The sequence below is a fragment of the Aythya ferina genome (assembly GCF_964211825.1).
Source record: "Aythya ferina genome assembly, chromosome: 5".
Lineage (NCBI taxonomy): Eukaryota > Metazoa > Chordata > Aves > Anseriformes > Anatidae > Aythya > Aythya ferina.
Window position 1 is genome coordinate 57,995,945 of NC_140301.1, and position 19,853 is coordinate 58,015,797.

The 19,853-nt window shown below is 44.7% G+C and overlaps 1 protein-coding gene across 8 annotated transcripts in view; it reads right to left on the reverse strand.

Moving 5' to 3' along the window:
• SYNE2 (spectrin repeat containing nuclear envelope protein 2) overlaps nt 1-19,853 on the reverse strand; it is a 187,090-nt gene that overhangs the window by 11,699 nt on the left and 155,538 nt on the right. For 7 of the 8 annotated variants that reach the window (XM_084522802.1, XM_084522804.1, XM_084522801.1 and 4 more), the window contains 6 exons: nt 8,565-8,727; nt 4,812-4,999; nt 4,515-4,665; nt 3,832-4,014; nt 1,754-1,891; nt 662-856 (listed from right to left, as the gene is read on the reverse strand). In XM_084522802.1, the coding sequence (XP_084378928.1) occupies nt 662-856; nt 1,754-1,891; nt 3,832-4,014; nt 4,515-4,665; nt 4,812-4,999; nt 8,565-8,727 (1,018 nt within the window). Of the gene's footprint in view, nt 1-661; nt 857-1,753; nt 1,892-3,831; nt 4,015-4,514; nt 4,666-4,811; nt 5,000-8,564; nt 8,728-19,853 lie in introns of those variants that run through there. The other variant, XM_084522805.1, reaches the window with a different exon arrangement.

Genomic DNA, 19,853 nt, shown 5'->3' on the forward strand with positions numbered 1-19,853 from the left:
CAGCAGCTAACTCTTTTCTTTCAAGACACTAAACCGCTACCACATCTCTCTGCAGTTTGCAGAGGGGTACCCCGTTCCAAATGGACTGCACAGGTCAGCAATGAAGTGATTGTTTTTATTCAGGGTGAACAGCTACACTTAGATGTTCATGTTACTTCTTCCATTTGGCTTTTTAATAAATGTTCTTTCTTTCTGAGCCAAAGTAAAATGAGAATCAGCTAAATGTTCTCAGTGAAAACTAAAGAGCACGCTGTTCCCCATCTAGGGTTGCCACAAGAAAGTGGACAGATGGAGCCTCACAAACAAATCCATAAAGAGAAATTCTAAGCACGTTGTTGAAATTAAAGAAAACAAGACACCAAAAAAAAAAGCCTTTGAAGCCCTCAAACCACTACTATCTCAATATTAACCCTGTGAATTACTTCTGTGCTGTCATCCAGATTCTGCAAATAGAGACCCAACAGGAGAGGTGTGCGGAGACATGACTGATGACAAAAATTTAGCAAAGCTGGTACACCTACTGAGGGAGTTACACCTACTGAAGGAGTTCCTGACCCCTCTGAGCTCAATTTACTCAGTCAGGCAGCCAGGGTAAGCACTAAGCATTGCACTTCAAACACCACAATCTTGTCAAAGCACCAAAGTAACTGTTGCTTCTTACGGGATGCCGTGAAGTCAGTCTTTGATGGAACCGGGCAACTCGCCCAAACACTTCCTGACAGTATCTATGAAGTTCTTCCAGTTCATCTTCAATCAGGGTAGCATCCAAAGGCTCACTCTTCTGAATCAACTGCTCCCCAAAAACGATTAGCTGATCAATCTTATTGGTGTGTAGTGTTATTTCCTGCTGAAAACCCTATTTGGGACATACAAGAAAATAACATCATTTCTTCAAATCCCATTCCTAGCCTAAGGTTTGTCCTTCATTTCTTACTCACAGTGGTAAAAGCAAAAGCAGCAAGTGACATTGCTGCCTAATTTAATTTGGCAAATATCTTTTTACTCAAGAGATGCAGTAGGTTGCTTTATTATCAGGATTACAGTTCCAAATGAAGTGGTATTTTCCACCTATGCATATATCAGTATGACTGCAGTGTCCCGAGCCTGCAGGGGATCAGGACATGCAAGTTCAGGTAATCAGAGTTTATTTTTCTACTGGGTACATGAGATTTTTTTCTCTGTAGGAGAGAAGTTTGACTGCTTGGGCCTCCAGCCTATATAACAGCAAACCTACATCCCAAAACAATTCATAGCAAGGGGGAAAAGGGGAAAGCAGCACACGAGCAGGTTGCAAAGAACCAGATGTTCTTTAGAATCACTTCACATGCATGCTGTCTTATTTCTATTTGAAAGTCCCAGTTAGAACCAATGCACTCAGAGGAGAGATTCTACCTTAAAGCAAATTCAAAACAATTCTCCCTAGAAAAGAATGCCTGAATTTAGGAATGTAGCTTTTACTATTAACCTACATGTGGTCCTTTCCAGATCAGCTATCACTGTCACTGACATTACAGTGTTTGAAGAAAATGGCAGGATAGAACTGAGCTTGAACACTGAATCTGAATTTGAATACTGTTTAAAATTGATTCAGAGTGGGACTTAATAAATTACTGATGTCTTATAACAAATGTAGTGCTACAAAGATCTGTTGGCTAATGTGAAGTTACAGAAAAGCAGACGATTCTGTCAAGACAGAGCAGTCTGATAGGATCAGTTTGGTTCTATTAAACGACTGATTTAAAAGAATACGTACGTTTAGCTGGCGCATTTTGTCATCAAAGTTACTTTTTGAGAAGTGCTCCACATTTGTCAGCTGGAGGTCCATTTCTGTGAGCCAAACAAGGATGTTCTCCCTTGTTGCCTCAAACTCATCTCTCCGATTGGTGAAGTGCTGAATAGGAAGAAGGAAGACACTGTTATAAGAATTTATCTACTGAAAAAGATGTCACAGGAGCTCCCTGAAAAGGTTTTGTTTCAAAGCTGCTGTTCACCGTAGTGGCCTTCAGGATACAAATGACAGCATGTCATGTATAGAAAATGTCCCCTAGGGATGCTGGTGCAAGGTGTCCTACACTATTCTAACTGGGGTGGGAATAAAACTTCAGCAGTGCAAGTCATTCGTATAAGAAAAAAAATCTCGCTTCCACGCTGCATAATGAAAATACATTCTCCCACACTCTTATACCAATGCAACAGTCATTTGGACTCAGGTTTGATCATCTAATTTGTTCTAAATTTAGAGGAAAGTTAGCCCCATCTCTAATTAAATTCAAATAATTAAAACTGTGGTAGTAAAATTGGGAAAACAATTGGCTAGATCATAGATGTTCACGCAGATGTAATCAATGCACCACTTGTCACAAAAGCCAGGAGGAGCTCTCTCTGCTGCCAGCTCCCAGGGGAGCCACTAACGGACATGCAGCTTGCAGTGCCCCAGTTCTTGGTGTATTTACTGTTCAGAAAGGTTACATTCTGAAACATTACACATCCAACTGCACAGATCAAACCCCTTGAGATATCTCAGAGCTTCATCCATTGACTTTTGGGATCTAACAGTAGTCTCTGTCGATGGTTTATAGTGCTGCTATATTAAAAAATCCAGCAGTGACAAGATTCCTCCATGGAACAACATGTAAAATCTGCCCAGAAATCATTTTAACTTGACTAGTGGAAAAATCATCTTCAGCAGCAGGACAGTTCTCTGAAGAGTCACAAATACATTCTTTAACAACATTGCTCTATCAAGCAGAGAGCACAGCATGAGGCAGTGACAGCAGCAGGCCCCTCCATCACATCTCCTTGTTTAAAGCCTTGTAGGTGAATCATAACTTACTGTGAAGTAGAGCTACGTTTTGAACTACAACCCATTTCTGAACTGAGGCCTTTTTGTCTCTGCCTCTTTTTAAAGAAAGCTGCAAATTCATGAGTGTATCTAGCCATGGCAGGGCTGATTAAAATAGGATCAGTAAAGCCCACATCATACCTTCCAAAATTTCCAGCCTTTCTTCCCCCACACATCTGTGGTCATCAAGAACCCTGCCAAGGACATACTTATGCCATGTACTTGGTGACCTTTCCAGAGGTGCTCTTGTACATGTACACTGGTGTCATGGTTTTGACTGGGATGGAGTTAATTTTCTTCGTAGAGGCTCATACAATGCTGTGTTTTGGATATTTGATGAAAAGTGGTGATAGCACACCAATGCTTTTAGTTCTTGCAAAGCAGTGTTGGCACAGAGCCAAGGACTTTTCTGCTTAGCACAGTGTCCTGCCAACGAGGAGGCTGGGGGTGCACCAGAAGCTGGGAAGGGACAGTGCCAGGACAGCTGACCCAGACTGACCAAAGAGATATTCCTTAAAATATGATGTCATGCTCAGCAATAGAAGCTGAAGTAAAGAAGGAGGATTTTTTTGGGGGGTGGGGGGTGAAGTATGGAGTGATGGCACTTGTCTTCCCAATAAACTGTTATGCATGATGAGCCCTGCTTTCCTGGGACTGGCTGAACACCTGCCTGCTGATGGAAAGTAGTGAATGAATTCTTTGTTTTGTTTTGCTTGAACACATGGTTTTTGCTTTACCTAGTGAGCTGTCTTTATCTCAACCCATGAGTTCTCACACTTTTATCTTTCTGATTCTCTCCCTGATTCCACCTAGGGAGAGTGAGTGAGCAGCTGTGTAGTATTAAGCTCCCTGTTGGGATTAAACCACAACTAGTAATTCAAGACACAAACCAACCCAAGACAGTTGCTCCCAAGTATGTGTTTTGCCCTTGGGAACTCCTAGAGGAACCTGTGAGCACTCCTTAGTCTCTCACTCCACTGTGCAATTACCTTCAGTCTCCTCAGAATGGCAGCGACTCTTTTCTGGAGATTATCCCAGCGCTGGTTGCCTTCATGTACCATCTGCTTCAACTTGCTGGCTGAGTCAGTGCGGTTCTCGCGGGCAAGGCGCCTGTACTGCTTATTGATCAGCTCCAACTGAGTGAGTCGTTCGTGAACTTGCCGTTGGAATGCCTGCAAGGGAAATCGAGAAACTCAGTTCCTTTGCTGGTAAGAGAAAGGATCGGTCTGATACGATCCATCAAGAGGAAGGATGATGCCCTCTCCCCTTAAAGAAAACCAAAACCAAAACCAGCTACAAAATTAAATCCAGAGAAGGACCCATATTTTAACTCATTTGCTCAGAATTTAGGACAAAAAAAAAAAAAAAAACAGATGAAAATAAAAATCAACCCACAAAGGTCTCTTGCCTTTAGCAAGCAAATCTTGAACTTAAGCAGAATTATGTCAGTTCGGAGTACTGTATTCTCCATGTAAAAAAAATGGAGACAAATAAACCATCAAGATACCTGGCAGCCATATATGGCTATATTATTTATGGTCGCTATACCATAACTTTGAACTGCAAAATGTATTTTTCAGTGATCCAGGCATTTCACACAGACAATACGCATTCAGCAGTCTGAACATCCAGCCTGCTGCTGAGCATAAAAAGATGAAGTTAAAAAATTCACCTCAAACTTCTTCAGCTCCTCCTTTGCGTGTGTATACAAAACCTCTGAAGAATTGGGGCTAGCTGCTGTCCTTTCAGCTGATTTTAGCCAATCTTCAAAGCGAGAATAGTCATCCAAAAACCTCTGCCATAGGCGCCAGGTCTCCTCAATTCTGGCAGGGAGATGCAAATATAGAAGAGTTTTATCATAAGCTTATTTTTTTTTCTTTCTCAAAACTTGGTTTGTGGCAAAACCAAAAGCATTTCTTCAAAATGCTTCCACAGACTTCTTTAGGAGCTGTTGGATAAAGAGACTTACTTCATTCGCCTTTCCATAGACATGGCACAGATGTTTCTCCACCGTCTGTCCAAACTCCTGCTAGTCTGCTGGATGGAGTCACACTCTGTCTCATTAGCACATGCATCAGAATCGTGCAGCAGGACTTCACAAATATTAAATACGGACTCCACCCCTGCCGTGTGTTGCTCTATGTCTCGTTGCAGGTCCTGCATTGACAAAAGAAGAGTTTTAGTGGAAGGCAACGTGACTGGCTAGATTTCAGACATGTCCTTTCAAAATACTGCAGAAGATGGAGAAAGAGCAATTTGTAAGTCAGTAAAAGGTTACTTAGCTTTATAAAACAGACTTGCAGTATGAGTTGTGCAGATGACAGACTGACAGGTTAGGACAGAACTGCCATGCAAAAAGGGGTTGTCCAGATTTCTCAATGAGAGCTCAATCTTTTCATTAGCAGTCTGGACAATTTTAATGTGCATTCAAAATCCAAACCTTACACACACTGTAAAGGCATAATTACTAATTTTGACTGTAACAAGTGACAGTACCTCCTGTCAGCTTACTACTCTACAAGACTTGACAGAGAGCTCATGATACAGGTCCTGTACTTTGCTGATTGCATGATCACAGACTGGTATCACAAACTGCAGAAGCATAACAAAAGAGCAGCCCATGTTGCACTGCTTTTCCTATTCCCCCTTTCAGAGCTCCTGCTTTGACAGCCTGTTTTAAATGGTCTGGCAAAGACCCTTTGCCTTATCTACACATTTCTTCTCCAGAGCTTGCAGGTCCATCATATTCTGGCAGCTCCTTCTGTACCTGTAACTGTTCTTGAAGTCAGTGCTACATGGATATTTCTTGTTGAAAAAGCAGCTCTGTACAATGCTACCAACCATGACCATTAATGAAATAACAATGCCCACTACGTTTCCATTTTTTCAACCCACTCCTGGGTCCTCTAATGAAGGGTACAGGTACTGTAACCAGAATAACACAGCAACAACACCAAACACTAAGGAGTATTTTACTGACAACAGCAAGAAGAACTCCCATTTAAAGAGTATTATTGATTTCAGTGAACAGATGAAGCAGAATTGGTTTTGCCCTAGACTTAAAATAAACAAACAAAGACACATGAAAAAATCCAGACACGGCCTGTAGGAAATCCAAGAGGAGTTGAAGAAAGGTCTTCCCAGAAATCAACAAGGTGCAAAGAGCTGAGTATCACCCCATGGCAATCTTCAATGGTGTTATATGAGTACCTGAAAGAAGGGCTAAGCCATAAATGGTAAAAATTTGGCTTGCATGATTTGTGATAACACAGCTTTAAAGAAAGTAGAAGCCAAAATCTTTGCATAGGTGAGAGACTGCCAGAAGCAGACCCAACACCGTTTTAATAGCTTATTAAGGATCCACAGATGTTTTCTGAGCAAGAGGCAGCAGCGTGTTCTTAACACTGTATCTGCTTCCCAAAACAGGCTCTACCCTACTGCTGTTACGTGGAAAGACTCCTGAATTCATCAAATTATTCTTGATTTACAGCTGCATTGGTGAAAATGAGAATTTGGAACACGGATTTTAAAACCATCTTATTTATACTATGGTAAATTGCTAACACTGTTTCATTACTTTCAGTCTTGCCTGGGTTCATATGCAATAATCCTAGGCAGAATTCTTGCTGTTTTCCCAGCTGTTATTCCAAATGACCTGACTGCATTCTGGTGAGACAAACACAACAAACTAAATAATGGGGCCAAGAACATATATTGAGCTCGGAAAGGTACTTTTCCTTCAACTCTGCACAGCATTGCCCAGCAAGCTTAAACAGACTACATGCTGCTAGAATTCTGTGGTGCTGAAATGACTTTGAAATCTTCAAATGAGTATTATTCACATTTCAATCTTCATCCTTCAACTGAACAAACATGCCATAAAGCATCTCTGTAGATGCACTCTGCTTTTAAATGTCATTATTCAAGACTGAACAGGCAAAGTTTTTCCAGTCAGGGATGTCAAATGAAAGACACCTGTAGGGCATATTTCTCACCATCACTATGCACTTGCTGGAATAATTGTTCGAATAAAACCAGTAAAGATCTTTTTATTTGTTGTGTTTAGATAAAGGTTTCTCTACCGTGGAGCGAAAGAAGCTTTTTTTTTTTCCCTGTGGTCTTTTGGTCAGTACAGGTTTATACTCAGCCTGCTAAAAGGTTACTGTAGAAGGAGTCTAGAGGTGCCCACAGGTCTGCATTTGAAACAGAATTCAAACAACAAAGCGGTAAGTAGCTCTGAGCAGCAAAAGATGGCTCTTGCAGTGAGCTGAAGCTTGAACATAAATGAGTTTGGACACAAGTTCTTTGTGCCCCACGTTCTTCTCTGCTTGGCAATTCATTACAGTCTTTGAGAAATGCAAAAGGTTTGGATGGGGAGAAAATATCTCCACTTTGTTTATGTGACCGTTCACAATGCAGATGGAACCATCAAAGACACTGGACCAAAGCTTCTGATGTATGACCAGCTCCTGGAGTGCAGCTGGTGGGAGCTATCCCCACTCTTGTCACAGAGGTCCTGGACCTTCCCACTATGCCTGGGACACGATGGAGAGCCACAGCAGCCAGCAGAGAACACAGCCCTCGGGTCTGGGTCATTAAAGGATCTTTTCATGGACAAGAAAGCAACAGCCATAAAGACAAACAATGGGAAGGATGGGGAGAACACCAATACGTGTGGCATCTTTAAAGGTAGATGCCATAGAGCTTCCACACTTGACAGCTTTAGTTTTGATTCTCAGTTTTAGGGCAAATATTCTTGTTTTACACAAAGGCCAGAAGACAGCCTTGGTGATTCTCAGCCTTCCTAAGGAAACACTTCGAACCTGGGCACAGAGGAAAAGGTGACAGAGGTTATGCCACTCCACCTGTCTGCACTTAGGAAATGCTCCTTTTCCTTCCCTGGCTGCTGCAAAGAGAAGTTTTACTCTAGGACTATCCAATTCATTCCACACTTCCATTTGGCTGGAACAGCTAGCACGATCAGTTATGCCCGATCCTTGCCATCTTCAGCACTTTAACACAGCTTCTCAGGACTCCCCTGCTGAGCCACTGTCTTGGATAAATGCCTACATGCACTCGACCAATGCCCAACAGTGCTAGCTTGCTTCATACTTATGCCTCAGCAGGATTTATGCACCATCTCACACTACCCTGAGGGGAGCTTCAGAGACTGCCTACAGGATCAGGACTCAGCCAAAGCTGTGTTTGTACAAGTCCATCCTCCAAAGCTCAAACATCCTTCTCTGCCAAGCTTCCTCTGCTGTCTGCAAGGAGGGGAAGAGTGAGCTAGTGAGGGCAACACCTCAAGTTACAGCGCTCACATCTGACACAGCCAGTTCTCAGGAGACCCAGCGTTCAGACCTTGCAATGCTGAGCCTAGGTCATCTGTCTTCCTGGATTTTGTCCCCTGTGCCCTGCCTAACCTTTCTGAAGTCTGCTGTACATAACTGGGCAAAACCTCTGAAATATAAAAAAAACAAAAACTGTTGTCTGTACCTTGTGGGTATTTTAAGGTGGAGGGGAGGATAGGGGCAAAGCAACATTTACAATAGTGAAATAACAGCAAGCAAATAAAAACTTTCCAAGTTAACACATCTTGGCAGGAACATGCAGTGAAATTTAGAAGGCCTGGCTAAAGAAAAGAAACAGGCGATTTTAAACTAGGACCAATTGTAATCAGCAACTTTTTAGCTCGTTCACTATGGCTGCTCCTATTTCCCACCTGCTGTTCCGCCAGTCTCTTCTGTATTTCTTGGTCATCACAGATGTCATAAACAACAGGTTTAGAAAGCTCTGACTCAATCCGGGCCAGCCAGGTGCGAAGGTTACTCATGTTTTTGTCCAAAAGTTGTATAAAAGCAAATGTTTCCTTCAGTTTCTTCACCCTAAGCAAACCAGGAAGAACATTTTGTTACAAAGATCTGTAGTCACTGGAAATGAGGTTAGCAGAAGGTGACAACAGGCGTGGCTTTATAAAGGACTTACTGTCACACCAACCTGTTGTCTGTAAATCAGAGCCATATTTTAGTCAAAAGCTACCTTAGCTGGCTCAGCAAGCCTCTGCTCTACAACTGCAGGAAGGTCTTGTGTGAATTATTTAATGAAACTAAATGAGCAGTGTGATTTTTTGTAGCTTCATTCATCTGCTGGTGAGCTCTTCAGTCAGTTCCTGGACATTTTTCTAAGTGGGTGTTTGCACTGTAACATTTCTCAGTTAAACTAAAACGGATATCTATGACCTGATTTGCCTGCTGTGAATGACGTTCAAGGTTTTCTTCAACAACCACCAGGGCTACCAGGAAGGTACTGCTCTGCCAATGGAGACGTGACTGCGCCCACACAGCAGCTCAAACATTTTGGGAAACGGATGCTGACGGGAGAGGAGAAGGCCTGAGCAATAGCAGCTTCAGGCCTTGCAGTGCTGCAATGACATTAAAAGATCCTCTGAACAACAAACTGAAACATGTGGAGAGGTGCCAGACTCTCCTGGTTGGTGAAAATAAAAAAAATAAAAAAAACAATGCTGAAAAGGGGGAATATCCAACAGCTAGAGAGAGGCATACAGCAGATAAGCAAATGAACTGTAGAGACTTTTTTTTTTTTTTTTTTTTTTACAGCTGTTGTAGCACAAGCTCTCAAAACAAACTTTTCTTTATTCACAGACTTCACAGTATATTCCCACATCAAAATTATTTATCAGCCCCTCATACTATCCAAGTAGCATGTTTGTACATTTTGGCAAATTTGTTCTTGTGCTGGAGGAATATCTGTTAAGCTAGTTCACTGCTCTTAAGTCTCTTCTTGAAATTCTCACTTATTCTCATTCCACCCCCAAAATTACTGAAAAGCCCAACATTGGGGCTGACTTCAGATTGATATCAGAGCTTGCAATCTAGGTAGTTAATGCAGGAAAAATAAATAAATCTAGATCATGATTTTCACCAGACCTGTTTTAAACACTGAGGTTACAAGATGGGAGCAACTGTACCAAAAAGCATTCGTTTCTCTCCATGAACTGTAGCGGTCTGTAATGCAGTACTATAAACATCAACACTTCAGACACTGAAATCAGGTGAAAAAATTCCACCCTGCCCTAGGGAGAACCCACCTCTTACCCAACATCATTTCCCTACGCCATCCTTCCCAGCCTCTTGCATCCATCCCTTTGCTGTCTCTCTGTCCCTATGCCTTGGGATGGATTTCTTGGACCTTGCATGGGACTTTTGAAATGCAAATTTCTGAATGAAACCTTAAGTGACTGTCTGGTTTAAAAACTGCTCAAAAGAGCCTCATTGTCTAAACCAAGTGCAGTGCAAAAAGTTAAATATGAATTGTGAGGATGCCAGAGCATTCCCCATTCATTAGCTACTAAGGAATCTTAGCTAAGTAGGTTTGAAGTACCAATTTGTCAGATGTTGCAAGGAACTGTCACCAGCTAAACAAAACCAGCAGCTGGGACTGGAAAGGCAGCTTGTACAAGGGAATTGCTACATGTCCCAAATGCAGGGGAATGTTGGGATGTCCTAGATGAACCCTAACTCACCTGGCTACAGTGGCATTGTGGAAGGTAGGAATGGGGAGGACACATGCAGGGACAGATCACATCGAGGGAGAAGTGCCCTGACAGGGTACCTGGATGCTGGCTTCATGCAAAAGAGCTGTGTCCTCCTTGCAATTAAAAGGAGGAGTTTCCTGGTCCACTGTCCTGCTGAGATGCTGGGCTGTCCTAGCAAGTCTCAGCAATTTTTAGAGGAGAGGGGTCCAAACTGCCTGCAACTGAGTGGGTTTTGCAGTTACTTGTAGCATAGGATACAATAACAAGATATACATAGGACAGATAACCTATGAAGAATACACTACTCTGAGCAACAACTGATCTTATTAGCAATCTTAAGGTAATCAAACAGGACAAATATATCAGCTAGACGCTTGACTTACGGTAAAGTCCTTACAAAGGAGATGTGAGAATGATCCTGCTGGATTTGTTCAGTCCTACTGATTATTGCAAAGGTACAGAGTAAGGCCAGAAAATGGGAAGCAGTTTCCCCTACCTCCTGTCCCAAGAGAGCCAGGCAGTACTTTCAGGCAGTTTTACAAGGCAGACAAGAGAACGATACTATGGTAGTTTTCTGGGCAAGTATTTAACAACTCTGCACTTTCCAAAACATAACATTAGTCTTGCCTGGTTGATGCAATCCTAAAAGCCAGCCTGAGGAATCTAGCCCAAGTCTGTGGTCCACCCACAAAGCCACCAATAGTGGTACAAAGGGCAAAGCATCTGTCTCTGCCTTTTACACTGACGGTGCTTTCCACTGCTGCAGCTGACAGAGGAAGCCAGTGGATGACAAAAGGATTTAGCTGGTCATGCTTTCATTAACAAGCTCCTTTCAGAGCTCTGTTCTCAAGTTCAACTCTGTATGCAGAAGGCATCTGGCTCCCAAGCGAACAGCTGCTATATAAATCTTCCTGCTCCTACTCCCCCTTTCATTAAGCAGTACTCAATGAAGATGTCATACTCCACGCAGCATTTTCTTGTGCTATCACGAGCTGGCAGTAATTCACCCAGGAAGACCTAATTCTCTCTCCACCCTGTCCCTGCTCCTGTCCCACCAGACCATGTGCTGATCCAGTTGGTTATAACTGTCGGCAGGGCCTGTGGCTCACTGAAGGCAGGTACGTGAGCTGGGAGCCCTTCTTGCTGGAAAGACGGGACAACACTGGCTCTGTGTTGACCACTGAAATGAGGAAGCACTAGAAGAGCCAGGCCTGAGAAAGAGTTTAAGCCAAACAACACTTGCACTGTGAATTCTGTATGACTTCAGAGTAGTCGGAAGGAAACAAAGAGCGACCACTGCACTGTCCACAGCTGCTCCCAATGACATTTGTTCACTGCACATTCTGTGAAGTTCCCTGGGTTTGTAAGTACATCCCTCCCAGCTGAGCCACCTAACCCAGCCGGCCTACTAAAAGGAGCATGGCCCCGTGGACCAGGCCTGCTGCCAATGCCTGTCACATACAGATCTCTTTGACTTGAAAGTGCTAGCTTAAAGGTTGGACCAGATGATCTTAGGGGTCTTTTCCAACCTAAATGATTCTATAAACCCCTTAAAAATGAATGGCAGGTAACCAAATATCATCATTCAGAAAACAGGAGTGTAAATATGCCAATGTACTGGCATAAACATGATGGGGGAAGTATGACAGGGACCTGTCTCAGCACTCATCCACCTTCGACTTCCACAAGGGACAGATCAAAGAACAAACTCACCAGTACAAGCCTTCTGCTATCACTATGGTTATATCCAATTTTTGACCACCTACTACTGTTCTTCTGCAAAGGCAACCACTGCTCTCTTGGACTAACGCTTTGGAAACGTCTCTCTGTAAATTTGCAAGAGATGTACATGTTGGGAGCACCTAATACCACAGCTGACCTGCTGAGACCACAGCTTTCTGTGCTGCTCAGTATTGTCCCTCTGCTTCCCTGTACTCCTTTCTCTGTCTCTATCCACCTGTGTTCTACCTTGAAGTTGCATTACAGAAAAATTCACGTGTTACAGGCCAACTTTCTTCAACCTGCATATTGGATAACAGGTAGGTGATCATGGACAAGGAGTTCCAAAGCAAAACTAAGGGATATTAGATTATAATTAAACACCTTTATGAACAACAGCACATTCAATAAATATGAAAGCAATAGCTTTAGAATCCAACTGTTTTTTTTTAATGTAAAAAATAAAATCAAGAATAAAACAAAATAAAATCAAGAATATTATTCTGGTTTAGGTATTTATCCAAAGTTCACATTGCCTATATTGCTCTAATACATGGGTCTGTAGCTACTATCAACACCAGCCTCAAAGAGGGCATCACTGTAGTACCATGAGCTTGTATTTGTTTCCTAGCAGTTGCCATCACAGGCACGCCAATGTAATTATCTAATTTAATTTGTACATATTGTGGGTAGAATATGGCATTTGTCAGTCATTTAACCGCCCTTAATTCTCTAGGTCATTAATCTCAAGCTGAAGCTAAGCAGCCAGAGAAGAATAAAAAACCTAACAGAAGTTCACATTAGTGCAGTTTGTAAATAGAAAGACAGCTTTCTCCAGATGCTCACACTGGCTGATTTGTTCTTTTTACTGTCAACAGGCACCAAATCCAAGATAAAGGGGAGGGATCTACCCCGAGGCAACACATGAAATGATGAGAAAGTTGAGCATCCTCATTAAGCACCTCAGCTTGCAGAGAAGTCAAAGGGAGCCACCATTTCTATGGCTAATGCTCCAAGAAACTGGTAAAAAAAAATAAATCTACTTACATCCATAAAAGTCTTACACATGCAACAACCACACTGCTGCATTTCTACATCCTGCAAGTGTTCTTGCAAATGATCTGCTATTTGCATGAAAGAAACCTGATGAAGTCTTTTGAGATGCATCCTAGAAGGACAACTGGTGCAGAAAGACAGGCCTGTGGGGAAGTAGGAGGGGTTGTGAAGCCCCCAAGCCTGGGGGCAAAAGCTCCCCCCAGCTCCAGGTGAGAACCACACATCACACAGTGAATTAACAGCAATAAAAACTCAAACGAAGCAGAGGAAAGGAGCTTCTCCCAGTCACCCAGAGGTGCCACTGCTGTTGATTGAATTCTTCCTCTACAAGCTACAATTCTCAAGTTGTATGGTCAAACATGCAAAGCTTCCTGCTTACTGGAAAAGGACCTAGTTATGTGCAGTTCACTTCTCAGTGAGAACTAACCTGCCACTTTTCAACATGCTCCCTGAAGCAAAAAATTATATATATATATATATCCAACCAATATAACTTCTTTAAAAAAAAAATAAAAAAGAGAGAAAGAAAAAGAAAACAAGGCACAACAAACTCAAACATCTCTTGTACTTTGCCATGGGCCCAGCTTAAAAGGTATCCTGATTCAAAACATGGCTTAGTAACATGCATTAGACGCATGGGATAAGTCAGACAAAGGCAGCTTCGTCTTGATCTTTCCACCAAAACACCAGTGGCATAAAAAGAACAAAAGTAGTCGCTTATAACTAATAGCCGGCTGCAAAAGTGAACAGAAGGACTAACTGACCTGACTCGCGATTGGATTTGGCTCTTAATGCCCCTGCTGAAGCTGCCAGCACTGGGTTATGGGAGAAGTGCACAAGGGTCACTGCAGGCTGAAGCACTGCACAGCCCCAAGAAGCAGCAGAATATTTCGTAGTAAATACTCAGGAATTATCTAATGTCATAAGGCACTTCCAGGTTGACTGAAATGTGTTCACACAGACATAAAGGATTACAAAATGCCTGCCAGCTGCGTTACATCAGCTGTCAAAGTGCAGGAAAAGACACAGGAGAGCTCAAAAGGCAATAAATAACATTCAAATTTTAGCGTCTAACAGAATGAAAAACATCCTGATGTATATCCCAAGCTCTCACTCACAAGCCCAAATGTCATTCTAGCCAGGCAGGAGAAGATACTACAGACATTTATTTTTATCTGCGGAGGGGCTGAAATTGCCGTGCCAGCTGGCAGGATTGTTTACTACCCCGCACGGCAAATGAGATGCACAAAACCCGGAAACCTTTGTTCAGTAAGTTGCAGGCGAGCTTAACCATGTGAGGGACAAAAGACCTGATTTGGAGAGGTGATGTCAACAGCGAATTTTAGGCCTTGATATAAAATACGAGGAGATTTCTCTGTCGAGCAACCGGAGCTCGTAAAATGACAGGAAGCCCCTGTGTTTGTGGCTTGTGTTAGCACGGTGAGCAGAGCAAACACGGGGGTGCTGGGGGAAGGCTCTCCTCGCATCCCCCCACCAGCCAGACCTGCTGCTGCTGCGGATCTCCGCCGCCTCGGGTGCAAGACCCCCAAAGCCGGCTGCTTTTTTAACCAAGAGGCCCTGAGCGCTGCTCCTCCTGCTCAAAGCGCCGCGTCTCCCGCTCGGCACCTCGCTCATCCACTTGTCCAAGGCGGAGTGCGGCGAGGCGCTGGCGCATCCACGCTGCGGAGCCCTCCCCGCCGCCGCCGCCCCAGGCCGCAACCCACCGCCGCCGCCACCGAGCCCGGCACCTCTCGCCCAGATGGCACTTACGGTTCGCCAGAATAAACCATTCCTCGGCTCGCAAAGCCCAAGCCGCGAGGGGACCGACCGCCTGGGCGACCACGGCACGCGTAGGATGAGGAAACCCCTCCTCCACAGATGCCCTATTTATTCGCCGCTTTAGCATCCCGCGTTGAGGGGGGGAGGCTCGCCCGTCCTCCTCCCCGACCCCCCGAAGCTGGGGGAGCCACCACGGTGGCTCTTCCCCTGTTTTAACCCCCCCCACCCTGCGTTTTTGGGGTTGGCATTTTACCTGGCAAATGGCCGCATCCCTTCTCAGCACAAAACCCCGAGAGTTATATTCTGACACGAGAGAATTAGCACGCCAAGAGACGCACGCAGAGCGGCTGCCCGCGGCTGGCGACAAAAAGGTTGCAGGCTGGAGGCTTCGGCACTGAGAAAGGTGGATTCGGTGCTCATTTCGTCTCTGCTCGGTGGAAAGCAGGATCTGAGCCTCAGACCCGGATGATTTGCAGCAGGGTAAAATTGAAGCGAGCCCAAAAAATCAAGAAAATGTACATCCACACACAGGCACCACGCACACAGATGTAGCCTTACTTCCACTGCGCTCTTCTCTCTCGCCTTTAGCATTATATCCCAGGTATTTAGTACGAATTAAATCTCCCACACACTGTCCTGTCCTCTCTTTAACCTTCCAGTGCAGGCGGAAGGCCTTCAGCGCAAGGAGCCTGTTATGCTGAGGACAAAACAACCCCTAATCTTCATTTACGATATCATTCATTTGTGGAAAAACACACTGTCGTAATTTCTGGGTGTTATGACTGCCAGAGATCATGGGGCGGGAGAATAAGGCAGAAGTCAGAGAACCTTGGATTAAAAGTCACTCCCTGCCCAGCAAATACCAACAGGAAAAAAAAAAAAAAAAAAAAAGCAAAAAAAAAGCTGTGATGATCCCACCAAAAATGCAAGGAATGGGTTTAAAATCAAAGTCTTCTCAGTGTTCAGGTAGCCTTCTGCAGACCTGTATTAGCTTGCCAATCGCTCACATTCAATCCAGGGCAGAATAAAAAGTGCCTGGAAAGACACCTCACACCTTGAGAGGCATTCAGACGTTTGCACAGTGAAATCATACCCAGGCTGCAGTCGCTGTGACAGTTTAACCTGATTGTGGCCCAGGTCTGAACACATTCAGGGCAGTTGGACTGAGACAAAAACCCAGGACATTGCCCTCCCACCCGGCAGGCGGACACGGGGAAGGGTGGCAGCACGCAGAAGACCTGGACTTTTGCAGAAGACCCAGATTTCCCAGCACGGCCAGCTCCCCCCGGCTCCCAGCACACCTCAGCATGTGTTGCGTAACCAAAATAAGCCCAGCCATCCTGCCTGATACGATAATGAGTCCTGTCACAGCTCTTGTGCCAAACAGAGGCATAATCCCTAAAGGACAGGGAGCCCGGAGAGCACGGAAAGGAAGCAGGCACCTTGAGAGTGAGATTTTGACTGCGCTGATTTTTTTTTTCCAACCAAAATTGTTATAAAAAATGAGATTTTCCAGTGGTACTGCCACAAACCAGTATCGTTCTCCTGTATCGTTTACCCGGGGGCCTCACTGCAGCACACTTTGTTTCGCTTGCTGTGCAAAACCCGTCTGTAGCAGTTTCGAAGACCTTTGAGCTCGGAGTGCACCCACACCGAAAGGCTGCACGACTGCAGCTGCAGCACGCCAACACGTGGTGCCTGACAGCCTGCCCTGCCAAAGGGCAGGCAACGTGGCAGAAAATAAACACGGAGAACACCTGAGAGGAGACAGGAACTTGCTCGCACCCTGTACCTACAAAGCCGGGGCCCACTGCCACTGGAGCAGCCATCGGAGCAGCCCAGCAGTGAAAAAGAAGGGATGAAGGGAAAGCACAGAGCAGCAGCTCACTGGAGATCCCCAATAAATCCTGTAGCATCCCTGCACAGTACAAGGTTTGTTACTGGAGAGCTTCAATTCATTCCCATGTTACTGCAAGCTGAGCTGTTGCAGACTCTGTTTGGGACTTTCAGCTGGGCTACTCAACAAAACTGGAAAACACCTTGTATCTCCTTCAGTGTGGGAAGGAAGGGGCTGACTTTGGTCATTGCAATTTAAGATTCTTGGACAAAAACACACAGGGAGAAGACCTAATTACCACGGATTCTTATTTAAAACAATAAGGAGGCTTTTGGTCCTGCTAGCTTCCCTGCATTTTCATGTTTGCATTTAAGGTCAGCCATTTTAATCTATTCTTGTTACAAATACAAAAAGCGTGTCTTTTTTCATGAACCAGAGCCATCAAGTAAGAAAACACACCACGGTGTGCCCATAGCCAGAGCAGCTTAGAAATGGCACCCCTCTTCTACAGCTTCATGAAGCATGAAGAGCTGCAGGATGCCAGGAGGCACCAAAAGGTGTATTTTTTATTGCAGAGAGCAGTCTACGGACCCAAAACTGCCAGAGGCAGCCATGGATGAAGGTGGTGGTGGCTTTCCTGAAGGCTCAAGCACTACTCCAGGACCGTGCAGACGCCCTTCTGTGACTCTTGGGTGCTCATTAGGTCTGTCTGCAGGCACTGTGCACGGCAAACCTTTTCCTGCTGGGCTGGGAAGCGAAGCATGAAGTTCATATTGCTGGCAAACGGGCTAGGGAAGGATAACGAGGGACAGGACTGTGTCTGTGTATACAAAACAGCCTGGGAGCGCTGCTTCAGAGCATGCTGGGGATGTAAATCCCACTCCGTGGGTTTTTGGCTGTCTGCCCACCCACATGCAGCCCATGCGCTCCCTCTCTCCTGCTGTTTTAGGCCTTCACTTGGGTGGATGTGCAAGCACGCGGTGGGTTCTCTCACAGAGAGCTGCCATAAGGCCAGGGGGCAGAGAAGAAAAGCAAAAGAGTTTTGATGCTCATTTACAGTCAGCACAAGGCTTTCTTTCTGCCTCTCGGTATGTTTACATTCCCCCTTTATCAACAGAGACTTTGACACGAGAACCTGCCCTGGTAAGAGAATCTTCTGAGCTGAACAGAAACTCATTTGTTCTCCTTCCCAGGCATGCCATCCTCTTAATGGTTATTTTGTCCCAGTAAAATTAACTTTTTGAGGCCTTTCCAAGTTTGCACCAAGCCACCTTCTGGCTGCAACGTATGCGGCAAGGCTTTTGTCAGCACGCAAGCTGAGCACACGCATACAATGGGAGTGTTAAGTCCTACAAGTGCTGCCATATGGCAAATCTGGGCTTGTCACCATGAACTAAGAGAATCACTTCAAGGACTAAATGAAGAGCTCACCTAATTTGCCCATCTGTCCCAGGACGTTTATTAGTTTAAAAAGGTGAAATAAGCTATCAGGTGGAATGTTCTGTGTTGATAGATTGGTTTGAGACTGCTTTGCTTTCATTAGGTATCCCACAGATACACACACACACACACCTTGTAATAAAGGAAAGATAAACGTTACCCAAGCTGCTGTGTCAGCCACGGAGATATCTGAAACCACAGAATTGAAATTGCCTGCAAATCCTGGTTGGACTTCCTCATGGATGCGGGCTGTTCTACACTCGCTAACCACAGTGCCGTATTAGTGCTTATCTACTAGGAAGATTCAGTATCCAGGATGGAGGGACAACTTTCAACACAAAGCTATTCAATATACACCTTCTCCTCTTACTCAGTGCATGGCTCTGTACTTTGCTTACTGCCCATGCCTTGGCCTGCCATGAAGACAGTACGAGATTTGGTCCTTGCCCCTGTGATGGCCAGGGAAGCAATGCAGCAGGCTGTTGCATGCCCACGAGTACAAATAAAGGCAGCAGCTGCTTATGCTTTTAATATAAAGTGCTGAAGTCATTATAATTGTCAAAAAAATAAATAAAATTCAAGTGGTCATAGATTCAGCACCCAACCCCCCTGAAAATTTTCAATTCAATTTGCTTGCAGCAGCTACTGAAAAGACAAGAGCAAAACCACCTCCTGATTTCACTGCAGCTCTTTCAGGAGCAAGACAAGATTGCCTCCCTACCACAGCAGAAATTAACAAGTTCCCTCTGGGCAGCATTCTCCTGCCTCAACCACAAGACCTTCAAGGCCCTCCAGTAGTCCTGTCCTGGAACATTTGCTTCATCCCTTTTATGTTCCCCAAGAAATGAAGCAGTGCCCAAGACAAAGGTGTGCTGCCATGGGTGGCAGATGTGCAGCACTGCTGTCTCTCCTCCACTGTGCAGCAGTGGGTGCACATCCCCCATACTATACCCTACACCCTTCAAGCTCCCTGCAGCCAACCCATCCCACACATCAAATGAAACTGGTGATAGCTGATATCTGAAATAGTGTAAGGACACGTGGATTGCGATGTCTTCATGCAACAGGACCCAAAAGAAATTTACCACCACATTGTTTTCATCTGCTCTTTTAATATAGCTTCATTTTTATTTTTTGAAGGGATTTTGCATAAGAAAACTGAAAAGAAAGGAGACAGTCTACCAGCACAGGGCATCACAACCCGTGCTCACAGGTCATCTCACTTCCAGCCCAAAGCTCCCTGCTCTGCTCTGCTCCCTTGCAAAGGGGCCCAGCTTGTGTAACATCCATGATGAGTACAAGCGCTGCCTCCTCCCCAGCCCCTAAGCTTAAGAGAGGCTACCCAAAAGCACAGGGGGGCCTCCTCTTTAGCTCCCTAAAGCATACCACAATGTTAAAACAGGGCAAAATAAACTCAACCTGGTGCGAGCATCTAGCCTGGTGGGTACTTAAAACTAAGAAGCTGAGACCAGCCTGGCTGCCAGCCCCGCTCCACACAGCAAGGTGAGGGAGGAGATGCACTACATCCATGCTGCAAAACAAAGCCATATGCTGAAACACCTCCATTACACGTTAAGTCCAAGAGGACCAGCAAAGCCCATTAGGCAGCCTGATAAACTTGGACC